Here is a 24,047-nt window from a genome sequence, read left to right on the forward strand (position 1 = left end):
TTTTGTAGGATAATAAACAAGAAGCCACATTATTACCACGTATAAGTACAAATGGTAACAGCATCAATTTGAGGGAGGATTAGGTTGAACATAAGCCCTGACAGTATAAAGCAGAATTAGTCTGAAAGTATTTTTATGGACTATTAACTTTCCTATCAGAAACTTGTGAGTGTTCATGCCCTCTTTAATGGCTGTCCTCTTGAACTGAAATTACCCAACAAAATATATGTTTAATGGCATATGATTTCTCACAAATATATAGGTGTATATATAATATATATTATGTATGCTATATATACTATATATAACATAGTATATATACACTATATAATGTTAATATAACATGTAGTTATATAACTTAAATGCTATATAATTGGACTAAATCATGCCATTTATCATTTATATCATATATAATTATATATAAAATGTATACAATTGCTAATATTTTATGTAAATTTTAAATCTCCCAAAAAAAGTATACTTTGGCACATTTATATGTCAAATACTAAGCATATATCTATACATGTATATATTTATATATAACATTATATAAAAATAAGCTTCCTTGGAGTCTAAAATTTGCCAAATCAAATCCATAACACCCCTGCCTTTTATCCCTAGCTTAGCCTTCTGACTGTTAACTGAATGGCTATCTTTTTGGCATTTGGAATTGGTTTCAGATTTTGATGAAAATCAATTAAGTGTAATAATTATGCTTAGAGTATTTAATTCCTGTGTGCCTATATCATATTTCACTTATGTCTTGAATTATTAATTTCTCCAATAGTAAAAGTGAACAATTTTAGGGATTTCTACTCTTATTTTCAACAATATGAATGATTTAGAATTAAAAATATATTTCAGAAATTTCACTAGTATGCAGTTTCAACAAATTAAAAAAATAAAAGACTAGGAAATGAGATCTGTTATTAAAATTTTTACTATAAATAATTCACTATCAGTTGATACATTCAGGGACCCAAATGTAATATCCACACTTACAAAGAAAGAAATAATGCTTCTTGGAAAAATAAAAAGACCCTAAGGAAATGACACTTTTTTTGTATGATGAAAGAAAAAGACCACCTCAACTTTTCAGTTTCAAGTGTATGGAGAGTTAGATCATGTTTATAACGTGTTGTGTTTCTGGGTTTTTGTCCTAGCTACTAAATAGAAACCCCCAGAGATGTTAACACAGTTTTAAAATATTTATCACGACTTTTCCAAAAAATGGAATCTCTGTCTAATCATAATTTCTTGTAAGGCCTAATTGCTCGTATCTTTCTCCTTATATTGGGAGGAGTCAAAAGCTTTTCTCCTTCTAATAGAGCATTTCATTTTGAGAGTCACAGCAGAAGATTAAAGCAGCTCTTTTGTATCTATTCACGTTTTCTAAACTTTTGTGACTTTTGAAAATTCGTTTGGTACTTGAGTTGAATTCATCACAAAATCTCACATTTTTATTTTGGATCCAGATAAACTTTTTCTATAAAGCCCCTTGATGGGAGAGGAGAGCTATTAAAATTTTTATGTATTTAACAGAGTAATTGGTTCCCTTCCATTTTTCTCCAACATAGAAATCGGAGAGATTATATTAGTAATATTTCTGCTGCTGGTACATAACTCAGTTGACATGTAATTCATATGACTGCAGTATGTCTGAGACTTTGAGAATACACTGTTTTTAAGGACATTGTGACTATATTTTTTGTAAGCATGATCATGTCCGCTTATACAAACCTGTGAGAAAAATCTACATCAATCACTTTTTTCTTTATCCTATTTTTATTTCTTAAAAGACCAATTTTATAAAAACATGGATTTGATATCTTGCTTTTTGAAACTTGATTGCTCCAAGATTATGTTCCGTTATTGCTCAGGTCATAATTTTGAGGTAACAATTTATCATTTTATTTTGGTTTAGACTATTCTTCTCACTTCTCAAATGCCTGGTGTATTATTATTTCTAGAAAGTAAGCTAGATTTATGTGTAGGCATCTCTGAATTTAAGTATTCTAATTATACTTTTAGACCATTGTAATTACAGGGAGAAAGCCCTAATTTTACTGAAGTTTCTCAGAGATCCTAAGTGATGAGATATAATGAAGTGAATAGCAGCAACACCTTGACAAAAGGGCTAGGTTTGTAAGGGTGTGGCGGATGAGACTTCAAGGCATGTTCTTATTGCTATATGGGGAAGCATGCCCAGAATCTGCCCTCGTTATGTCTGGCGTTTGCCAGTTCTTTTCAAACCTCAGCTTCATAAGCGCCATAAAAATACACTTAAAATCGAAAAGAACACCCTGAAGTTTAAACGCACTCTGCTTTGCTTTGCCTTTCATGGCCTGGAATGTCACCTTTTACCTCCAGTAAATAAAGCCAACATCAACACTGTTCTGTGTCTTTTATTTTTTATGCACTCAATATTCTTCACATGACAATCTGGACACTTAAAGGGAAATTACTCCAGTGATCTATGTCCTGGTAAAGAGAATTGTCTTTATAATATATAGTTACAGTGTATCCATCATTTTCTTTTGTTTCTGGGACTGTTCACATGGGATTGAGTGAATCTAAAATGGAATTAAAGGAGACATGATTAATAGTGGGCAACAAAGAAATAATGATATCATAATACTTCCGTAAAATGGTCTGGCATGTGTGTCAAAGCAGCATGCCCCAAAAGAGACAATTGCTCTGTCTTACTTTCTTGCAGGGCATTATCTCTTTAACCTCACTATTTCCGAGAAGCCATCGAAAAGTTCTAATATGTCACAATTCAAATGTCAACATGTTGTTGGAAAGGAAGCTAATAAGTTAAACCTTTGAGAGATGCCAAAAAAAGAGGTGATTCAAACTGTTGAGAGAAGTCTATTGTTTTCTAAGGGGAACTAGAACTCGAGAATGAAACAGGGTACTTAGAAGCATTTAACTGGAAGATTTCGGGGGAGGGGGGAAAGCAAGCACTGTTTTGTTTTGTTTTGTTTAACCAGGTAACTTTTGAGTAGAAATATTCCTCTTAGTGTATTTCTAAAGAAGGAAAAATGTGAAGGTGAGATGTGAAAGCTGCATATTAAAGATTTACTATTTTTTGATGATAACAGCACATAACACGTAGTATTTTTCCTAAGATAGTCTGGATTCTGTCCATGGATCATTATAAAGAATTGCAGGTTATATTATAACATATTACAGCAATATTTTATATTTGGCATTATTTTCCATAAACCAACTTCAGGTAGTTAAACTACTCTTGAATGAAAACAATTACTTTATTTTAACAGAAAACTAAGGAGAAAGACACTCATTAGATTATATTTTGAATTTAGCATAATTTGGGTTCTGGTCCTTTTATAGAAAAAGAAACAATTGGACTTTAGAGCCACCTACTGGAATGAAAAAGCACGTACTTATATTTGATGTCCTTGACTTTTCAATAAGTAAATAAATAGGTAAATACAATTAATGTGCATTTTTGTCACTCTTACAAGACAAATTTTAGTAGGAGATCTTCAAATAATAGCATTTTAATTTTTTTAGTTTAAAACATCAACTCATCTTTCAAGAGACCTTCTCACTGCTGTTGAGTCGAATTCAACTCATAGTGTGACCCCTCCTTTGGTTTCTGAGGCGGTATCACTAGGGAAGTAGATTGCCCAACCTTCCTTCCGAGGAATGATGGCAATATGTCCTAAGACTATGTTCTTTCCATTTCTTAGTCAGGTAGACCAGTTTGTGTTTTGTAATTCCTCCCTCCTCTTCCCTTGGATTAAGACTGAGCAGTGCTTTCTGGTTTTGATGGTGGTGGTGGTGTCTTTTTCTGCCTTGCCCAAATATTTAGAATCTGAGGGTTTTTGGCTCACTAAGGTTGAAATTCTGTTTATGGACCTCCTTACAAAGGGGAATGGAATGCGAGATGCTTCGCTGGTGATGTTGGAGGAGAGGGAGAAGAGGTTACAAGGTGATGAGTGCCATGGCATTTTGCAGAGCGATTTTGGCAGAATATAATTAGTACCATCTTATTCTTTATAACCTCTATATAATATACAATTATTGTTTAATTAATGGTCATATAAAATAAATTAAAAGCTAAGAATATTCTTTATGTTAAAATGACAAAACATCTTAAAGATTTTCTTGCTTAAATGCTTTTATAAATGGGGGGGGGGGCTGGACAAGTAAATCAGTCAGTGATTTGCCTAAGGGCACATGGTGGGTTAGGGGAAAGGTAGGCAGATAGCTCTTGAAAGTTTCAAGGTAGTTTTTTCCCCCCATTTGCCCCACTACTTTCAATCTGTCATTAACAGATGTAATTAAATCCTTCCTTTCCTCAGCGCTTTACTAGAAAGCAATAGAAATCACTACCACCAGTCGCAGTTACCAACACCACACAGAAAAATGAATCAGTAAAAGGCAGAATAATGCCTGCTTTCAAAGAATCAGATCAGAAGCTAGGACCTGAGGGTGGGATAAGTCCTGGGTATGAGAGCACTACCTATGATTGGTGAGCACAATTAATATTTTAAATCAAAGTATTGTACTGTGCCCATGTTCTCTAGAGTCTTTGCTGTCATAATTCCTTGTCATACCGGCCAAATTATTACTTTAAAAAAACGATGGTGTCATTGCTGTCATTGAAATGCAAATTCTGTGTTACCTATATTTTTACCAGAAACAAAACAAAACATTGGTGAAAAGGAGCCACTTTTGAGAACTCGCTCAAGGCAGGCAGTTGAGCCCCACTGGCTTTAGCTAGGCTACTGCTGGATAATGCAAGACAGGTTCAACTCCGGGATGTGTGTGGCTCCCCAGAGTGCTTTGAGAAACTCCGAGAGAGGAGAGTCTTTGTTAAACATTACACACAGTGTGTGTGACACAGCAAGCCTTGCATTCAGAAAAATTGATTTGTGGGATAGGAAAAGGTTTGTGAATTGGCATGAGAATGGCAGCTGTCCGTTTGTCACCATGGGGCTCATTTACATTATCTGTAACAGGAAGTCACGTTTCTTTTGATAAAAGTGAAAATGAAAAGGAAGATGTTTGTTGAAGTAAGAGAAAATGTGCAGCTATCTTAGTGTATATTTTGCCCTTTCTTAATATTCACATCTCTTTCTCCCTTCCCTCGCCCATTTTTGTCTTCTGAAGATATTCTATAGAGTAGTCGCAGACATTGCACCAGGAGAGGAGCTCCTACTGTTCATGAAGAGTGAAGACTATTCCCATGAAACGATGGCCCCGGACATCCATGGTTAGTACCGTTCACACAGCCACCCTCATCGTCCTCTTTTGGGCACGTGAAGTAGCTTCTGAATGTGTCCATCCCACTTGGCGCTTGCTTGTTTCCTGTCTACTCAGTGTCAGTTTTAACAAACTCCTCCTCTCGGTGTGGCTGTTTTCTTGGTTTGACATCTGGCTAACATTATGATGAAGCTAAAGTAAGCAGAGGGCTTCCCTGAAGTGAAGGTCAAACGCTTTTCTGAATATTTGGGCTGAGAGAATCTCAGAGGGATCATCGCATGGTTAAACCTTTTGCCAATGCCTAAGACTGTAGTGAGAATGCTCTACTGCATAAAGGTCATTCCAGGGAACTTGATTTGGGGCTTTTATAAATCTAGTGACTGTTTCTTCCATCTAATATTCTATTACTGGGAAAAATGTTTCAACCCAAGCACAATCTTAGCCAAGCATGACCATATTGTAGAGGGTGGGAGAGGAGCTGACTGGGAGAGACATAAAGAGGAGGGAACTTTAGAGTCAGGGTGATTTTTATTTTCCAGAGGCCTTTTCTAAATCAAAAGAAAGGAGCATCAAAAGAATTTTAGTTAGTATTAATGCAAGGTCAGGACAGGTTAAGAGACAATTCTGCTTGTATTAATATCTATCTTTGGGGTGAGAATTTAATGTTTTTTCCTTTTATTTTCTCTGCTTATAGAATGTGATTTGGTTTCAACATGTTCTAGTGATGTCTTTAGAGCATTTTGTAGTTGGAAGGACTAGGAAGGATTACTTATCTTCTGTTATTGGAGAAGAAGAGATCCCTCTACCGCCTTCTTCCAGCGTTCATGATGAGAAGGCCTTCTCTGTGCTTTCCATGAAGGAAGTGAGCACTATTGGCTAGGCTTTCACTGGAACATTTTTTGCTTTGGCTTAACTGCATTCTGCCTCTTATAGGTTATACCAGTTAGATTTTGAGGAGCCTTTTTGGAACTTGTTTTCATTTCAGAAATTGACAAACAAATGGCTTTACAACCCAGAATTCTTAATCAGCCCTCTGGAGTCTGAGCCTGAATGGGGAGGCGAAAGGACTCTTACCAGTTCTCTGTGCTAGTATTTAGACTGATAAAAGTAGAACTGCACTTTCTCTAGTACAATGGCATCTTTCATTGGTAATGTTACATGTGAAAAGTTTCCAAACAATTATTTTTCAAGGTATAAGTTATAAGTTCACTATTCTGAAACAAGACTAAATAGAGTGGCAATTCTTACAGAGCTGCCATGCATAAATCACCTGCCTTTACAAGACCTTTGAACCCCATCTTGTTTTCAATGTATCATATCTATACATGTACCACGTACAATGCCTCTAAAGTTTCAATAGTGATCTGTGTTTTATACTTCTACGATTTAACTTTCCCTAGGAAAGAGAAAGTAAAACTAAACGTATCTCTCACATATTGCACATCTCCTATATGCTAGATATTAGATACTCTTCATATATTGTCTCATGTAATCTTTCGTACATAGACTAAACCTGAAAGAAAATAATTATATCCATTTTTCAGATGGAGATGGGGAAACTGGGGCAAAAAGGCTAAATAAATTGTCTACAACCACATGGCTACCAAGCGACAGAGTCAGCATTCAAATCAAGGTCTTATTGTCACTGAGACCTATACCTTTTCCATGTATCATGTGGTCTTGAGGTTCTGTTTGTGTTTAGGCTGCTGGGTAAGAATCTATATCTAGATGCCAAATATATGAATTGTGTTACAATCTACAGGAAACTTTTTTATTATCTGATTAATATTATCGAGAATCCTGTCTTTAGTGCTGAAGTGTTTTATTTTAGAATACTTTCCTTTTCCTTAACCCTCTTACCCAAAGTAGAGAATACCTATGAATGTTGTTCTTAATGTCTTTACCCTTCTGGCCCCACTGATATGGTTTAGTTTGGACTAAACTGGTATCATGTATCAATTACAACAGCAGCCTCCCATTTGGCCTTTTTGCTTGGCTTCTCACACTCACTGCCAGAGGAGACTCTTCTAAACAGCATGTCTATTTCTTACTTTCCAACATTATGTTCCCTTCTTATTTTGAACCTCAAAACACACCCAGGATCTGCCACCCTGATGTCTAATTTCATTTCCTGCTTCTTTCTTACATGACTCTATAAACCCTGTTCGTATTTTACTACAACTTTACATTCCCAAAGTCTTGCCTTGTTCTTTCTTACCTTCATCGTTGGTACAGGCTATTCCTGCTGCCTGAAATGTCCTCCATCATCCCACTTCTGTACCTGGCTGATTCTACTTGTTACCAAAGTTTTCTGAACCCCATTCCCCTAATTGAAATGGATTAGACATGTTGTTCTTGGGCTCCCTTATGTCCTATACATAAATGTATCATAATATGTATCATACTGTTTATTCACATGTGTATCTCCTTTTCGGTAAGTTTCTTATCTATTCATTCCCTAGAGTAATGCCTAGCTTTTGTAGGTGACTAAAATATGCCATTAAAAACATTGAGCCAGTCAATCAACCATTGAAGAGTAACTTCCTTGGCTGTAGGTTTACAACAGGGATTATGTATCATGTTGTTTGCCCTGCGTATTTTCAGCATCTTTCGTTTTAAAAACTTCTGCATCTATATCAATGTGATTTGTGCATAGTGTGGTCTCATGAAACCCTGGAGGCTAAAACCTATTCAGATGGAAAGAACAGAAACAATACCATCACTGCCTGACATGTTATAACTTTGTTAACTCTAGTCCTCACTACTAGCATGCCTTTATCTCACCAATGTAAAGTACAGATTCATGCTATGTTTGCCATTTGACAAAGCTATGGCATTTAGAACTGATCTTGATGTACCATTAATTAACTAAGCAGGTACTAAAAACAACCTGTGTCCCATGATAAGTAATGATGGATGTGAAAGTATTTCCTAGTTTACTGACCACCTCAGAAAAAAGACAAACACTTGTCTTTTTTTCCTAGCAACAGGGCATCGTGAGAAGTATATTGGACAGAAATGGCTTCCAATGCTAGCACAACAACTTAGCCTTAGAATGCCTGACAGCTTATTTATCTGAGCATCAGTTCCCTCATTTGAAATTGTATTAAAAATCTGACGTTGTAATTCCTCATTATCAAGTTTTAAGGAAGATCAATAATCCATGTACAGGTTTGAGGAAATAGAGATGCTCAGTAAGCGATCATTGTTACTTGTAATAGCCTGTGAACCTGATTGGTGGTGGCATTTCTTGACTTCCCAATACTAGTAACACCTATATTATTTTCACAGAAGAACGGCAATATCGATGTGAGGACTGTGACCAGCTCTTTGAATCCAAAGCTGAACTAGCAGACCACCAAAAGTTCCCATGCAGTACTCCTCATTCAGCATTTTCAATGGTAGAAGATGACTTTCAACAAAAACTCGAAAGTGAGAATGATCTCCGAGAGATACATGCAATCCAGGAGTGTAAGGAATGTGACCAAGTGTTTCCTGATTTGCAAAGGTTAGAAATGGCCTCTTGTACCACCAAACTTATTTATTTGCTCTGCAATAAAATATTATTATGCTGAATTTTGAGAATTTATGCAGACGGGAAATTTTGGAAGTATAGTGATCCAGGCAAGTGTGTTAGTGACATATTCAGAGTTCATTGCCCCACTGCCCAGCCTCCAGAAATGCCCAGCTATAGAAATATCTATAATGAAATTGGAATTATTTTGATGCCAGATCGAAAATAATATGCTATATTATTATTTAAATAATGTTATCAGGAACTGAAAGCTTAACGTTGTAGTCAATTAAGATTTAGAGAAAACCAAAAGTGCTGGAACAACAGTCATGGCAATTAAAGCATTCAAGTGCCAAGAAACAGCATCTTCACCTCTAGGAATATTTCCATGATGATTAAAAAAAAAAAAAAGACTGGTTCTCGTACTCACATAATGAAAAAGAAATGATCTTCTGGAAGATCACTGTAACCCATTAATTTAATTTCCAACTATTTATCCAAACTGTATATATATAGAAGAATAAGAGCAAGCATGTTCAATGATGAAAGTGCTGAATTTTCTAGAAGGAAAAAATAAACATGACGCTAAATGAAATAAGGGAGCTCTGGTGGTGTAGTACCTAAGGCATTTGACTGCTAACCAGGAGGCTGGTGATTCAAACCCACCAGCCGGCCACTCCTCAGAAGAAAGATTGGGCAATCAACTTCATAGAAGTACCACCTAAGAAACCCAAGGAGGGGTCATTATGAGTTGAATTGACTCAACGTCAGTGAATTTGTTTTTTGTTTTTTAATGAAGTAACCCTTTAATACTTATTTTATCTTTTAACAAAATGGAAATTGTATCTCAATGATATATTAACTCTTTGTAGCCCTTTGCATTTAATTCAAGAACATTTTTTATTTCTATTAAAGAAAACAAACCTACCTTGGAGACTACCCCTTCGCACACTGTATTGATAATTATGCTATAAAATGGTTCTTTCAGATTCTGAGATGTACATAAGTAGGGTTTTTTTTGTTTTGTTTTATTTTCTTTTCTGGCTAATGGTTTTTGGCTTTTTCCACAAACACTTTTAGTAATTGTATGCATTATTTTGCTGTAATCAGAACTTCAAATGAACATTACATCATTGTGTTTGAATAGGTATTATGTGAGCTGGTAGTATATCAACTGGCCTTACTCCAATGTGTGGATTACATAGTTTGTCCTTGACACTATGCCTATCTGAAGCTCTCATTTTGTTTCCTTTCCTTCCTAGGTGCCATCTTCTCTCCCACTCCCCACCCCTGTGTTTCTCCATTTTTTGCCTTGCATCCTCTTCTCCTGGTTAGGCCTTTTCAAGCAAAGGATTTCATGTCATAGCCATTCACTTTAAGGCATATAAAACTAAAAAGGTGGCAAGTATAACCCTTTCCTTGTAGAGACTGAGTCAAAAGTACGAATCTAGATTTGCAAATTCAGGCATAATTCAGCTGTGAGAAAACATTTTGTGAAATAAGAGGGCTTTCTCAGCACCCTTTACACTCATTTTTATCATGAGTGATAAAATCTGCATAGAATATAAGTGTTATACATGATTCATTAAACCATGGATTCAGAATCAACAAACGTCATAGCATGTTTCCATAAACACAATCATGTCCAAATTAAAAAACAAAAGGAAAATAATAAATACCAATGGTTGGAAAAGTATTTATGCTATAAAACAATCTCTCTGTGGTCAGAGATTAAGTATATTTCCTTCATTTTTTTTTTAACCAAAAATTATAGACTGCATTATAAAACAAAAGTTGGCAAATAGAACACTACAATATAATTCTGACTTCCTACTAACAGGGTATAGTGACATTTCTTAGGTTGAGAAAGCTTCTTCATCTGACTAGCTGTAAAATTAAGTCTGAATCAACTCTATTTAATGCTGAAACCCATTGTCAGTTTAGTTGACTCAGTTAAACATCCATTGGAAAACAATAAGGAAACCGAAAGATCTGGCATTGTGTAACACTCAAAGCTCACTTTCAGTAAACTAGCTTGACTGAAATAGCATGTCATTTTGAACTGGAATTTTTGGTTATAAATTATATATCTAAGCCACGTGCAAAACCTGCATTCCCTGACTATTTCCCATGTTATTGAATGCTATGTTCTTGCTTTATATTTTAAACAAATGAAAATTAAAATTACTATCTTGATGTGAGTGTATTGTTCTGTATTCTATCATTTATGTAAATATTGAGAAAAGGCAAGCTATTGAGAAAAAGGACCAAGAAACAAAGGTTTATATGCAAAAGATGGCAAGAACCCAGAATGCTGAGCAAAGTTCTGTAGGTTGGGAAAATGTTCCAAGAGAAGTGAAGTCACATTAATGACTGATTTGATTAATTCATGCTTACGAAAGCAAGGCACATTTGCTTTATCAGGAAACACTTGTCTTTTTTTCTGTTTTTCCTATTACTGATTAGCTGATAGCTTATAATTCCATTGACAGTATGAATTTTCTGCAAAGAAAAGGAAATTCTCTTTGCTATCTTCTTTTTATCTCCAAAGACTGTGTACTCAAAATACACACTTAAAACTATATCATTTCATTGGAGCTATCTGTCAGGAATAAGACTTACTGTATAGCCAACATTTTGACATTATATTTCAGAGTTTATGATTTTACATATAGCATATTGGAATATATACCATTAAATGCTATGTTTTTATGGGTTGCTAAGAATGATCATTTAGAATAACAATGCAGTACAATGATTTTGGAGGATGTCTCTTGTCAACTGCAACTGTTGATATCTTACTCCTAACTCTTTTATTAATATCCCATCTTCTGTAAGGAATAGAGGATTACATATTGTAGATAAGGATAGGGACTTTCTTATGACTCCACACACCTGTACTCTTTTGGAAGCTTTTGTTCACAGAGTTATCATTCCTTATACTCAAATAGAGTAGCGTTCCCAACCCAACTGACTCATGGTGAGGAAAAATAAGTTCACATGTTAATATGAATAGAGTTGTAGGGAGGAAGCTGAAGAAGAGAAAAACTGTGGGAAAGGTCTTTCAAATTTATCAGGATTTGAGAACTGGCACAGCACTCTATACACAATCTCACACACACAGTCCTCACAATCACTGGGTGATATCTTCTAGGTCAATAGAAGTCTTATTTGATACTCAGAGTCTTCGTCTCACAGAGAACTAAAACATAGAGAAGAAAAAACACTTCCATACTGATTGGTTTTTGTAAATAACTTTTTATTATGAAAATTCCAAACATATATAAAACTAGAGAGGATGGTACAATAAAACCCCTACACCATCACTCAACTTCAGTAATTACCCACAGGCCAATGTTTTCTCAGCTATTCCCCTTTTGGATTATTTGAGACAAATCCTGAACATTATAGCATTTTATTCATAAATAGTTAAATACGGATTTCTGGAAAGTAAAACCAAAACCAAACTCACTGCCATCAAGTCAGTTCTGACTCATAGCGACCCCTCCTTGGGTTTCCGAGGCAGTATCGCTACAGAAGTAGATTACCCCATCTTCCTTCCAAGTAGTGGCTGGTGGGTTTGAACCTCCAGCCTTCTGGTTAGCAGGCAAATGCCTTAGGCACTACACCACCAGTAAGGACTCTTAAAATATACATTTCATATTGCACTTAAAATAATTCCTTAATATTTTCAAATAATCAGTCAGTGTTTGTATTTCGCAAGTTACCTTATTATTTTTATGGTTTTTTTACTCGAATTAAAATAAAAATGACACCCATACATTGCAATTGGTTGACCTACCTTTTATGTCTCTTTTAATCTATAGGTACCCCCAGTCAGTGTGTCTGTTGCTCTGTTCTCTCTCTCCCTCTCAGTCCAGTTTTTTTTTATAGAAGAAACTGAGTAGCTGTTCCTGTAGTAATTCCTCCTGTCTGAATTCTGATGATTCTATCCCCTTTGTGTAGTTTAGCATCTTTCTCCATGCCCTGTATTTCCTGTAAACTGGTAGTTACATTCCCAAGACTCAGTCAGATACAGATTCAAGGTTTAGCAAGAATATCTCATTGATGGTGTCATTTATTTCTGTCAGGAGAAGAACAATGGATTGCCTAGATTCATTAATTCTTTAGGTGCTATAAAATAGTTGCATTCCGGTTTTATCATTCTTTTAACGTTTATTATCTGGGTTATTCCTATACAGAGAACTTTCCCTCGTCAACTATTTGGCTACCCCTCCAGGTAACCAAACAGGAAAAGCTAGGCATATAGGAGAAGGGGGCATGCACCTCAGTTTTTGCCTTTATCAGTTTTCACAATAAAGATTTGGGTTCCCAGTGTCTTCCAGTGGTGACCAATGAGGTGCTGTTTGTGTGCTTTTGAATATTGTTACTGTAAAAAGTCTTATTATTTTTCTAATACCTAAGTTGCCCCATCTTTGGACAGTGGGAGCCTCTTCAATTTGTCACCCTAATTTTGTTGATAAGGCCTATAACTTTCTTGTTTTTGATGTAACAGATGGTCAGTGTCCATTTTGTATATTTCCTGCTTCAGATTTGAAATTAGCCATTTATCCAAGGACTTCCCATTATTTTAATAGGGATAGTAACTTAAAGTGTTGAGTATGTGGTGTGTATGTGTAATTAATCAACAAGTGTGTTACAAACATCTTCTGAATATTAAACTTAGCCATTATCATATTTGCTTTTCATTGCATTCATACAGATTTCATATACAATTTTTAGAAAAGGGAGGAGAACATTTGAGAAGGGAAAACATTCGAAGCTTTAAAGCATAGAGAAACTATGTCTGTGAGAAACTTCTAGCCATGTTTTTCTTTTGAGAGGTTTGATGGTGTATTCACTTAAAATATTATATGCAATCTTTCATCCTTAATTTAAAGGTTTTGTTTCAACCTATATACCTATATATAATATATATTGAATAGATGTATTATATTTGTGTGTGTATATGTATGTTATATGTGTGTATATAATGCATGTATGTTTGTCCATCCATCTACCCATTCATGTGTCTATCGTAAGGTCATACTGAGAAGTTACTTATTGACTAGTTAGCTCACTTTTCCCATATAATGATGAGGAAAGAATCAACAGTCCTTCTTTGAATCTAGAGGTTAGCTACATTAGACAGAATTCCTGTTCACGTGTTCTTAAACATTTTCTGGTTGAGTGTTTATTTTTTAATCAAGCAGGTACTAATAATAGGTGTTGCTCTTAGAATCGTGTAGTGAGTCCAGAACTTGCTTGCTGTGGCCCTAGGTTGGCAGATAATCCTTGTTAGGTGTATCAAGCTTACTTTGTTTTAACAGAGGCACTTCTCTGTATTGGTGAGAGACACAGTCTAGGAAACAAAAAATGTTCTTTTGTCTGTGGCAAGCCTGTTTCTTCTCTTTCCTCCTCCTCACCTCAACTCCTTTTCCTTCTTATTTCTTTAATTGCTTGTTGGATTAGTTATAAAATGACATTCTGTTTATGAATGTGTTCTTTGTCACCATGTCTTATTGAATCAATTGTTCTCTTAACAGCCTGGAGAAACACATGTTGTCACATACTGAAGAGAGGGAATACAAGTGTGATCAGTGTCCCAAAGCATTTAACTGGAAGTCCAATTTAATTCGCCACCAGATGTCACATGACAGTGGAAAGCACTATGAATGTGAAAACTGTGCCAAGGTACAGTGAATTTGTAGGCTACTTGACCTCTCTCTGTCATCCTGCTCTGTCTTAATCCATCACTTGCTACAATATATAAAAGCAAGCCTTAAGACGGGAGACTATAAATATCCTGAGAAAAATAGTCTGAGTGTTGTATGCTAAAAGGCATTAGTGCAGTGTATAAAAACACTTAGTGGGTATCCTTTTATTTTTGTAAGGGAGGAAGTGAGGCTTAATGGTGAGTTCCAGAGCTAGGTGTCAGACATCCTTAGCAAATTCCTGGTTCCGCTACTGACTTGCCAGCATGGGGTTGTTTTATAGCCTTATGGAGAATGAAAATTTTATCCAGTGTACATTACTAATTTATTTTAATAGTTTGTGAGGAAGTCATATACAGTGTCTGAATGCCTGTTCAGAAAGAACGAGAGACTCCTAAATTTGCAGGTTTTTCTGTACAAGTCTCCTCCATAAGTCATGACTTGGTTCTTATTAAAAAGTGGAGAGCCTCTGCCTTAGTGGCTGATGCTAAAGAACCTAAGGGTAAAATCAAAGCAATCCACGCGGACTGTAACTCTGTATATGGTAACAGTCATTCACATTTTTTTATATGCATGTTCCTCAATTAAGAAAAAAGATGTTCTGGTGTCAATAAGTTGCTTTCTATTCCCAAAAATAAAGTTTTTGTAGTATTTGAGTATCTTTTTTCATGCCATTGGGAATTGTGACATTTGAAATTATCTTTAGAGACATTTTTATTCTCAGTTATGTGGGTGGCTTTCCATTCCTTTAGTACAATGTCCATATCTTTGTCCAAGGAAATGATTTTAGCTTAATGGTAATTTACTGAAATACAGTGTTAGAATTTAATCCTTCCGGGACCTCTTTAAAATAGATTAGGATACTTTAGTCAAATGCCCTCAAGTCTTATACATAATGTGTCTTTGTTTAAAGGATGAAAATAGCACACTAGTTTTAATAATGGTGTGGCTAGAATTTTACTGTTTATTTCTAATAACTCTAAACGGGACCAAAAAGGACTTTGCTGGCCTGATGCTGCCATTTGTTATTTTGTTCAACTGATACCTATATATACGCTGTGCTAAGAATATAAATAAACACTGACCATTGAGTTGATTCTGACTCATGGAGATCTCATTCTGTGTCAGGGAGAACTCTGCTCCATAGGATTTTCAATGGCTGATTTTTCAAAAGTAGATCTCACCAGGCCTTTATTCTGACATAACTGTGGGGAGTCTTGAACTTCCAGCATTTTGGTTAGCAGCCAAGCACATTAACCTTTTGCAACACCAAGGACTCCACTAAGGTTCTAGAGTTGAATAATTTATAGTCACTACCCTAGAGAAAGGAGCTCTGGTAGCGTAGTGCCTAAGGCACTTGACTGCTAACCAGAAGGTTGGCGGTTCAAACCCACCAGCCACTCCTCAGAAGGAAGATGGGGCAATCTACTTCTGTAGTGATACTGCCTCGGAAACTCAAGGAGGGGTCGCTATGAGTTGGGTCCAACTCAACGGCACATAACAACAACAACAAATCCTAGAGAAGAGGAGCCTTGGTGGCAGAAAGGTTAAGCACTCAGCTGTTAACCAGGTCACAGTTCGAACGGACCAGCTGCTCCATGAGAGAAAAGACCTGACAATCTGATCCCATAAAGATTAGAGCCTAAGAAACCCTCTGGGAAAGTTGTACTCTCTTCTACAGGATCACAGTGAATCAGAATCAACTCAACAGCACGCAGCAACAACCACCGTAGGGGAAGAGTCCCTGGGTGGCTCAGTTAAGGGCTCCACCACTAGCCGAAAGGTTGGCGGTTCAAGACTACTTAAACATGCTGGGGAAAGTAGTCCTTTGATCTGCTTCTGAAAGGTAGCAGTCTTGAAAACCCTCTGGAGCAGTTCTACTCTGCACATGTGGGGTGTCCAGGAGTCAGAATCGACCACATGGCAACAGCCACCCAGAGGAGAACTACCTTTCTAGTTAAGAATTTCTGTTGGGCTCTGAAGAAAACAAGTAAACAAACAAACACAACCCACCATTCATTGTTGAGTCATTCCTGGTCTTCTTTTTGTGTCTTTGAGTTAAGTTTCTTGATTAATCAGTACTCATTTCCTAGCAGGTTTTCACGGACCCTAGCAACCTTCAGCGGCACATCCGCTCTCAGCATGTTGGTGCCCGGGCCCACGCTTGCCCGGAGTGTGGCAAAACGTTTGCCACTTCATCGGGCCTCAAACAACACAAGCACATCCACAGCAGTGTGAAGCCCTTTATCTGTAAGTTTTTAACACTCCAGCCCTCTTTCCTGCATCTGTCTCTCCTCAGAAAGGCACTGTGATCAGGAGAGTGGCCATGCATGGCCATTGGGAGGGTGCGGGGGTACCACATTAGCTATTTATGGTCCAATCCAGTAGGACTATTTTCTATTACAAGGAAATCTTTTATGACCAGATCCATGATGTTTTGTCTATGATCCCTGGGGTGTTTTCTTTTAGATGAAATCAATAACAGGTAGGGAAAAGAAAAGTCATTAAATAATGAAAGGGAAGCCTCCCCCAGTTGTAGAATTTAATAGAGACAACCAGATTTGTCTCACACTGTAAATGTTCATGGCTTTGTAAAACAGCAAATAGCAGATATCACTAAACAAGATGAAGTGATAAAAACCTGTTCTGGATCAGAAAGAGCTGGAAGAACCCCACCTGGCAAGTAGGCTTATGACTGGGTATATGTGTGTGAGTGTATGTGTGTGTAGAGAGAAGGGAATAAAATGCCCTTTAATTATCCATTGTTACTGATCACAGGCTTCGGGTTGGTTGGTCTCCATTACTTGAAAAGCAGAACATTTTCACTTTGATTCTGGACACGCTGCTTCTCTTATCCACTGTACTAAAGCAAATTTACAGGCAATATGTTTTCAGGGCACATGCAATCTGACCACCTACTTAGAATGTCCCTGTACAAAGCACTTTAGTAACACAGTTCAAATAAAGTAAAACCGAGCCTTCATTTGTCTCTTCTTCCATCTACCTACTTTTGTATTATGTATTGTGTTGAACTATTTCATAAGGAAAATCAGTTGTTCTCAGTACATCTGGGCAGTAATTCCAGGTTTCTTTTGATCCATTACTCGGCTGGGCATATGAACACAATGACTCATTGAGTTATGCTATTAATACTAAGTCCAAGATTGATTTTGGACCCAGATATGCACAGAATTGGTTGAAGCATACTGAATAGTTGGCAAAGCCTCTGACTTGGGAACCCCTTGCAAAACAGTTTTTCTGACAAATGCCTGATAGTTTGAATTCGGTGTATAAGACACTACTACTGAACCTGATGGGGAAAAAAATAATAGTTTTTGTTGCCAACTTATAGATGTCAGAGACTAATCTTCCTCCTCTTTGCCTTGACATAGTCTTCTCTTGAGCTTCCAAGTACCAGGAGAGCTTTACTTTCCCTTCCTTGCTCATACTAGAGCCATGTTTACTCATATGGTCTTCTGTTCCCTGGGTGGAGTGAGGAGCTATCACAGATAAACAAAAGGGTGCTCTAGTCTCCCCGGGGGAAGCTCTGTTGAAAGTCACGGGAAATAAAGTATACAATAGAAACTTCAGACTTCTTATCTCAGAAAGACATTCCTGAATCTAGGCTGTAATGCCCTAAAAATGTAGTTGGAAGTGCTGTAAGCAGACAGTGTTAAATAGTTTCTGAGAATCGGAAATAAATTTTAATAACTTTATTATATCCTGGTGAGAAAAAACAGTGAAATAGACCACAATGAATCATGAGCACTTATTTGATGTGTTATTATTTAAAGCAAAAGTCAGAAAATATGGATTCCTATTTTCTCAGATTTTGAGAACTGGAATTTTGTGTTGAAATCAGATGAGATGTTCTACTTTACTAAGCTATAGGGTGTCCCTTTTCAATCAGATTGAGTAAGCTATTTCTCATGAATATATTTTCAATAATCCATTGGTAAAATTTAAATAGCAGATGCCATTTTTCAAATATAAAATCTCGCAGAGAACCATGGAGTAATTATGAATAATAGCCTTGTAACTTCAGAACAAAAGAGCTTAAGGGTCAGGAATTGGTGTGGGGAATTTGGAGTAGAGGAGGTTTGTCTAGAGTTGATATCGGTTTCTCACCAGAAGGCCACACACCACGATTTACCCCCACTGGTGTGTTTATGACAACTGTCTCTTATTACAGTGTACCACCAAGCTTGAGCCCAAAGTCACCAGTGCTAAGGTAATTATTCAGTGCCTTTACAGAAATCCCCAGCCTTCCCAAATAGAAACCACATGCTCTAATAGGCTGCCTATATTCAAAATAACCTCTTAATTTGTTTAATAAGTAGAAAAAATGCAACTTTAACTGCTGCCTAATTCCTTATTACTGAGAAAATTATAGTAGAATATAGCCTTCAACATCAATTGAACCCATTTACCTGGAGGCCTTGTGGTTTGTGGTAGGCCAGGACTTCAAGTAATGAAAGCAAAGTCTCTGCCTACGGGGACATCCCATCCTCCATGTTCTTGCCACCAGACACCGATGCTGCTCATCCGTGTAACAACAGTGTGCAACCAGGAAAGTCAAGTGCACCTTCTATTACTCCAGTGGAGAGTAGATCCTGATTTTCTTAAATCCATCCCATTGTAAAATTCCAAGAATATTTTCTTGGAAAGAAGTGTAGAAAAAAGCATTTCCCTGTACACACACACACACAATCACAGGCCTTTCAGAAACATACTCCTTGTTTTAATACCCATCAAAACATTATCTCAACTCCCTTGAATGCTCAGACAGAGGAAAGGTGTTGCTTTCCTCATGAGTGCACTTTTTAACTCCAGTAACATTTTATTTGCTATTTCTTATCATTGCTCAAAGCTGAATAGGATTAGTGTATCTAGTGAAAGTGTTTTCTTCTCTCCATCATATGGTCTTAATTATGTAAAATTATGTGTGTTAAAGTATGTAAGTAGTGTACATATTTTTGGTGTAGGTTGAATAGTATATACTTTTTAAAGCAGATTCTGGTCAATATATTCCGGTAGAATAATTTGGAAAGAAATCACCCACATTTTCTCTTCCCATTAAAACACATTACAGTCCCTATAAAGTCATGAGCCATCCCATCACTGAAGGCTCCTTTGCTATTACCAAGCACATTGATATCTACAGCACTACATTTTAATCTTCATTAGTAAAAGAAACATGTATGCAATCACACTGTACTTCCTTTTTGGGATAATTCAAGTTCTAGGTGATTTTTGCTTGAGTGAAGGTCTATCAAATCATCTTTGCATGATTTTTTTCAGAAAAAATTATTATTGCTTTTACTTAAGAGTTCAGTAGTACTTCACTTAAAGGCAGTGATCACATGAAATCATTAAATGTTGTATTTGTCTTCAATTTAATTTCTTAATTTGTTTCAACAACTATCAGCAAGTCAAATCATGCTCCTGCATATATTAAATGTGTGCAGGACATTATAGTAACCTCACAATTAAAGTGGACTCATTTCCACTAAGGTATAACAAAAACATGATGCCTAGGAAATGGAGAGACAGAATAATCCTGTGGCCTGTGAGTGAGGAAAAATCCTGTGAAAGATTCTAACCTATAAAAGAAGTTCTTGAGGATTGTGGAACTTGACCTCAAAATATATTTGGATATGTTTATACATATCTGAGGAGGAAGATATTGTATTTTATTGGCCAATACTTGATGAAGAGAAATATTTCACAGCTGCATGCAGTGCAGGGTCCTTCTTACTGGATTAGAGCATTTGAAGTACACTCCCTTGCTTGTAATAGTTGCCTCTAACACATAGAAGTCAAGCTCTGAGATAAACGGGGAAGATATGACAGCAAGTGGTCATGTTTCCCAAGGACGGGGGTTTCATAAATGCAGGAAGGTTAGCACAACCACTGGTGTGAGGGGAAGTCAGAGGACGTGATCACAGTTCATGGGAATCAACAATGCAGGATGGACTACATTCAATTTAGTTTCCTTTGCGGGCTTAAAATAGAGCCATTGTAAATTATGTCAGTCTTTCTCAAATCATGAAAATGATTTTTAAAAATGTCTCAGAATACACAATGTGCATTGTTGTGTGGCTTTGATGTGTGAATGATGAGAGTGTATGATATAATACAAACTAAATAATGGTAGACCAGTCACAGGCTTTTCCCCAAGGGGAGAAAGAATAAAGGTGAAGCTTTTGGCCAAGGGAAAGTCCGTTTTATTTTGTTTTGATGCCTACAACCTAGAATGCTTCAAATCGTCCAGAATGTTGTGTTATGTTTTATGCTTAACCTACGTTAAGGCTTTAATTTTAAGATTCTGTTGGTATGGTGATTGGGTGGGGAATCATCGCATGTGGGAATTTGACTTTTCCATCAAGATTTAAATACACAAATATTACGCAAAATATTGTGCAGTGGGGATGACAGAATATTTATATATAGATATGAAATATTTGTGCTGCCTCAAGACATTTGTCAGGTTGGATGCCTTGCTTTGGAATCTAGTGAAATGGGGTTTTCTATGTTAGGGGCACCCAGATTGGGACCTCCAACATCTTTTTCTGGCTTTCCTGATTGAAATTTTGGGTAAACCAATTGTGATACTTGCTAAATTCAGAAGCCAATGCCATAAAGCCTGAGATTCTTTTTTGTTGTTTGCACACAGGTGAGGTCTGCCATAAATCCTATACTCAGTTTTCAAACCTTTGTCGTCATAAGCGCATGCATGCTGATTGCAGAACCCAAATCAAGTGCAAAGACTGTGGACAAATGTTCAGCACTACGTCTTCCTTAAATAAACACAGGAGGTTTTGTGAGGGCAAGAACCATTTTGCGGCAGGTGGATTTTTTGGCCAAGGCATTTCACTTCCTGGAACCCCAGCTATGGATAAAACGTCCATGGTTAATATGAGTCATGCCAACCCGGGCCTTGCTGACTATTTTGGTGCCAATAGGCATCCTGCTGGTCTTACCTTTCCAACAACTCCTGGATTTTCTTTTAGCTTCCCTGGTCTGTTTCCTTCCGGCTTGTACCACAGGCCTCCTTTGATACCTGCTAGTTCTCCTGTTAAAGGACTATCAAGTACTGAACAGACAAACAAAAGTCAAAGTCCCCTCATGACACATCCTCAGATACTGCCAGCTACACAGGATATTTTGAAGGCACTATCTAAACACCCACCTATAGGGGACAATAAGCCAGTGGAGCTCCAGCCCGAGAGGTCCTCTGAAGAGAGGCCCCTTGAGAAAATCAGTGACCAGTCAGAGAGTAGTGACCTTGATGATGTCAGTACGCCAAGTGGCAGTGACCTGGAAACAACCTCGGGCTCTGATCTGGAAAGTGACATTGAAAGTGATAAAGAGAAATTTAAAGAAAATGGTAAAATGTTCAAAGACAAAGTAAGCCCTCTTCAGAATCTGGCTTCAATAAATAATAAGAAAGAATACAGCAATCATTCCATTTTTTCACCATCTTTAGAGGAGCAAACTGCGGTGTCAGGAGCTGTGAATGATTCTATAAAGGCTATTGCTTCTATTGCTGAAAAATACTTTGGTTCAACAGGACTGGTGGGGCTGCAAGACAAAAAAGTTGGAGCTTTACCTTACCCTTCCATGTTTCCCCTCCCATTTTTTCCAGCATTCTCTCAATCAATGTACCCATTTCCTGATAGAGACTTGGGATCGTTACCTTTGAAAATGGAACCCCAATCACCAAGTGAAGTAAAGAAACTGCAGAAGGGAAGCTCTGAGTCTCCCTTTGATCTCACCACTAAGAGAAAAGATGAGAAGCCCTTGACTCCAGTGCCCTCCAAGCCTTCAGCGACGCCTGCCACAAGCCAAGACCAGCCCCTGGATCTGAGTATGGGCAGTAGGAGTAGAGCCAGTGGGACAAAGCTGACTGAGCCTCGAAAAAACCATGTGTTTGGAGAAAAGAAAGGAAGCACTGTAGAACCAAGACCAGCATCGCATGGCTCCTTGCAGCATGCTAGACCTACTCCTTTCTTTATGGACCCTATTTACAGGTAAGGGTGGACAAGAGACAATTAAATGTGAACTTATGTAGGAAACGTGGTTTTTACTCTCTAAACTTAGGGTTTTTAACAAATCATTTTTATCATTATTATTAAACAGAGAATGAACTTGTTTGATCTAGTAACTTCCCCGCCCCATCCCCCCGACCCCGAAAGTTGGCACATTAGGTTTGGACTTTTTTATGTCTCTGAAGTTAGAGGTTTGAAATAGGTTCACAGAATTTTTTTTTTCTCTTGACAATAAATTTATTTTTAAACAATTTTTTTTTGAGTGGAAAATATGGGAAAGCCATATTTTAAACAAGTTGTCAAGTGGGGGAAGAACGGGACTTCTGAATGTGTGGGTACTTAAGTGGACCAGGGTATTTTGAATAAGATGGGATATATAACAGTAAGAATCAAATCTTTGTTAACCTACCAACACATTCTTAATAAGTACTGGTCACATTCTGTTTCTAAATAAATCTCTTAGGAGCCCCTAGTAAATGAAATAGTAACCACAAAAATGTTTATGTATAATGTGAATGGTCAGCTTAAAAAACATGTCTCTGTTTAATGAGGGATTCTAGCATTCATTATTCCAGTTTCCTTTGATGCATCCAAAAATTCTTTGGCTAAAACTTGTACTTTGTATTAAAAAGCCTCAGAGGCAGTGATCTGTAATGCTCATTTGCCTATTCAGATTGATAGAGTTTCCTTCAGATGGGATAAGTAACGATAATCCTCCTCTTAACTTCTGGCTTCTCTCGGGTATGTCAGTCTCACTTAAGGTCTCAAGCCTGCCATTATACCACACCCAAGTTACGGAGTCAGACCTGGGTTGAAATCTCAATTTTCCACTTCATAGACCTTTTTTTTTCCATCCATAAAATGGATGAATAATATCGTTTACTTCAAGAAGTGAAATGGTGTATTAAAACACACAGGAGAAGGAAAATTTCAAGAAATGATAGCTGGTTTTATTCTATTTTTAAAGTGTACTTATTCAACCGTGTTTAAATATAGGGTAAAAGAAACTAATTCAACCCATGATGTCATCTTCTTAAGTGCTTAGGAAAATAGAATAACAACCATTTCTAAAGCAGAAAGATTTACAGTTTTATACATCTCTTCCTATCTTCATCCTCTTCACCTGCCATGCTTATCAGTAGTGGCATCTAAAAGAAGAAACTTCCACCTCACAGAGTGGCTAGCAGGGTTCAGAGTATGCTTAGAAACTTCCTTCCTCTCAAATATGGAAAAATGTAATGAATATTGGGGGAACATCTTCTTGTTAGAGAATGGCTTTATCTTTCAAAATTCACCCTGCCCATATGATTCCCAAACCACCAAGAATTCCTGTCTACATTTGGGATGGAAAGGTACTTAATTTGTCACAAATGCCTCCAATTTAGTGACTCCTCATTTTTCACATTTCCTCAATATTATTGTTGTTGTTGTTATGTGCCGTTGAGTCGGCCCCGACTCATAGCGACCCCTCCTTGGGTTTCTGAGGCAGTATCACTATGGAAGTAGGATTGCCCAACCTTCCTTCTGAGG

General features: G+C 37.0%; 1 protein-coding gene across 1 annotated transcript in view; it reads left to right on the top strand.

Annotated features, from left to right (window-relative positions):
• Window positions 1-24,047, top strand: part of MECOM (MDS1 and EVI1 complex locus) — a 380,507-nt gene that overhangs the window by 326,371 nt on the left and 30,089 nt on the right. Inside the window, exons 3-7 of the mRNA XM_007946650.1 lie at window positions 5,146-5,248; window positions 8,530-8,746; window positions 14,299-14,446; window positions 16,563-16,716; window positions 21,143-22,499. Coding sequence (XP_007944841.1) covers window positions 5,146-5,248; window positions 8,530-8,746; window positions 14,299-14,446; window positions 16,563-16,716; window positions 21,143-22,499 — 1,979 coding nt within the window. The remainder of the gene's footprint in view (window positions 1-5,145; window positions 5,249-8,529; window positions 8,747-14,298; window positions 14,447-16,562; window positions 16,717-21,142; window positions 22,500-24,047) is intronic.

This window comes from Orycteropus afer, unplaced genomic scaffold, assembly GCF_000298275.1.
Source record: "Orycteropus afer afer isolate SDZICR_OR568_19922 unplaced genomic scaffold, OryAfe1.0 scaffold00168, whole genome shotgun sequence".
NCBI classification, from domain to species: domain Eukaryota; kingdom Metazoa; phylum Chordata; class Mammalia; order Tubulidentata; family Orycteropodidae; genus Orycteropus; species Orycteropus afer.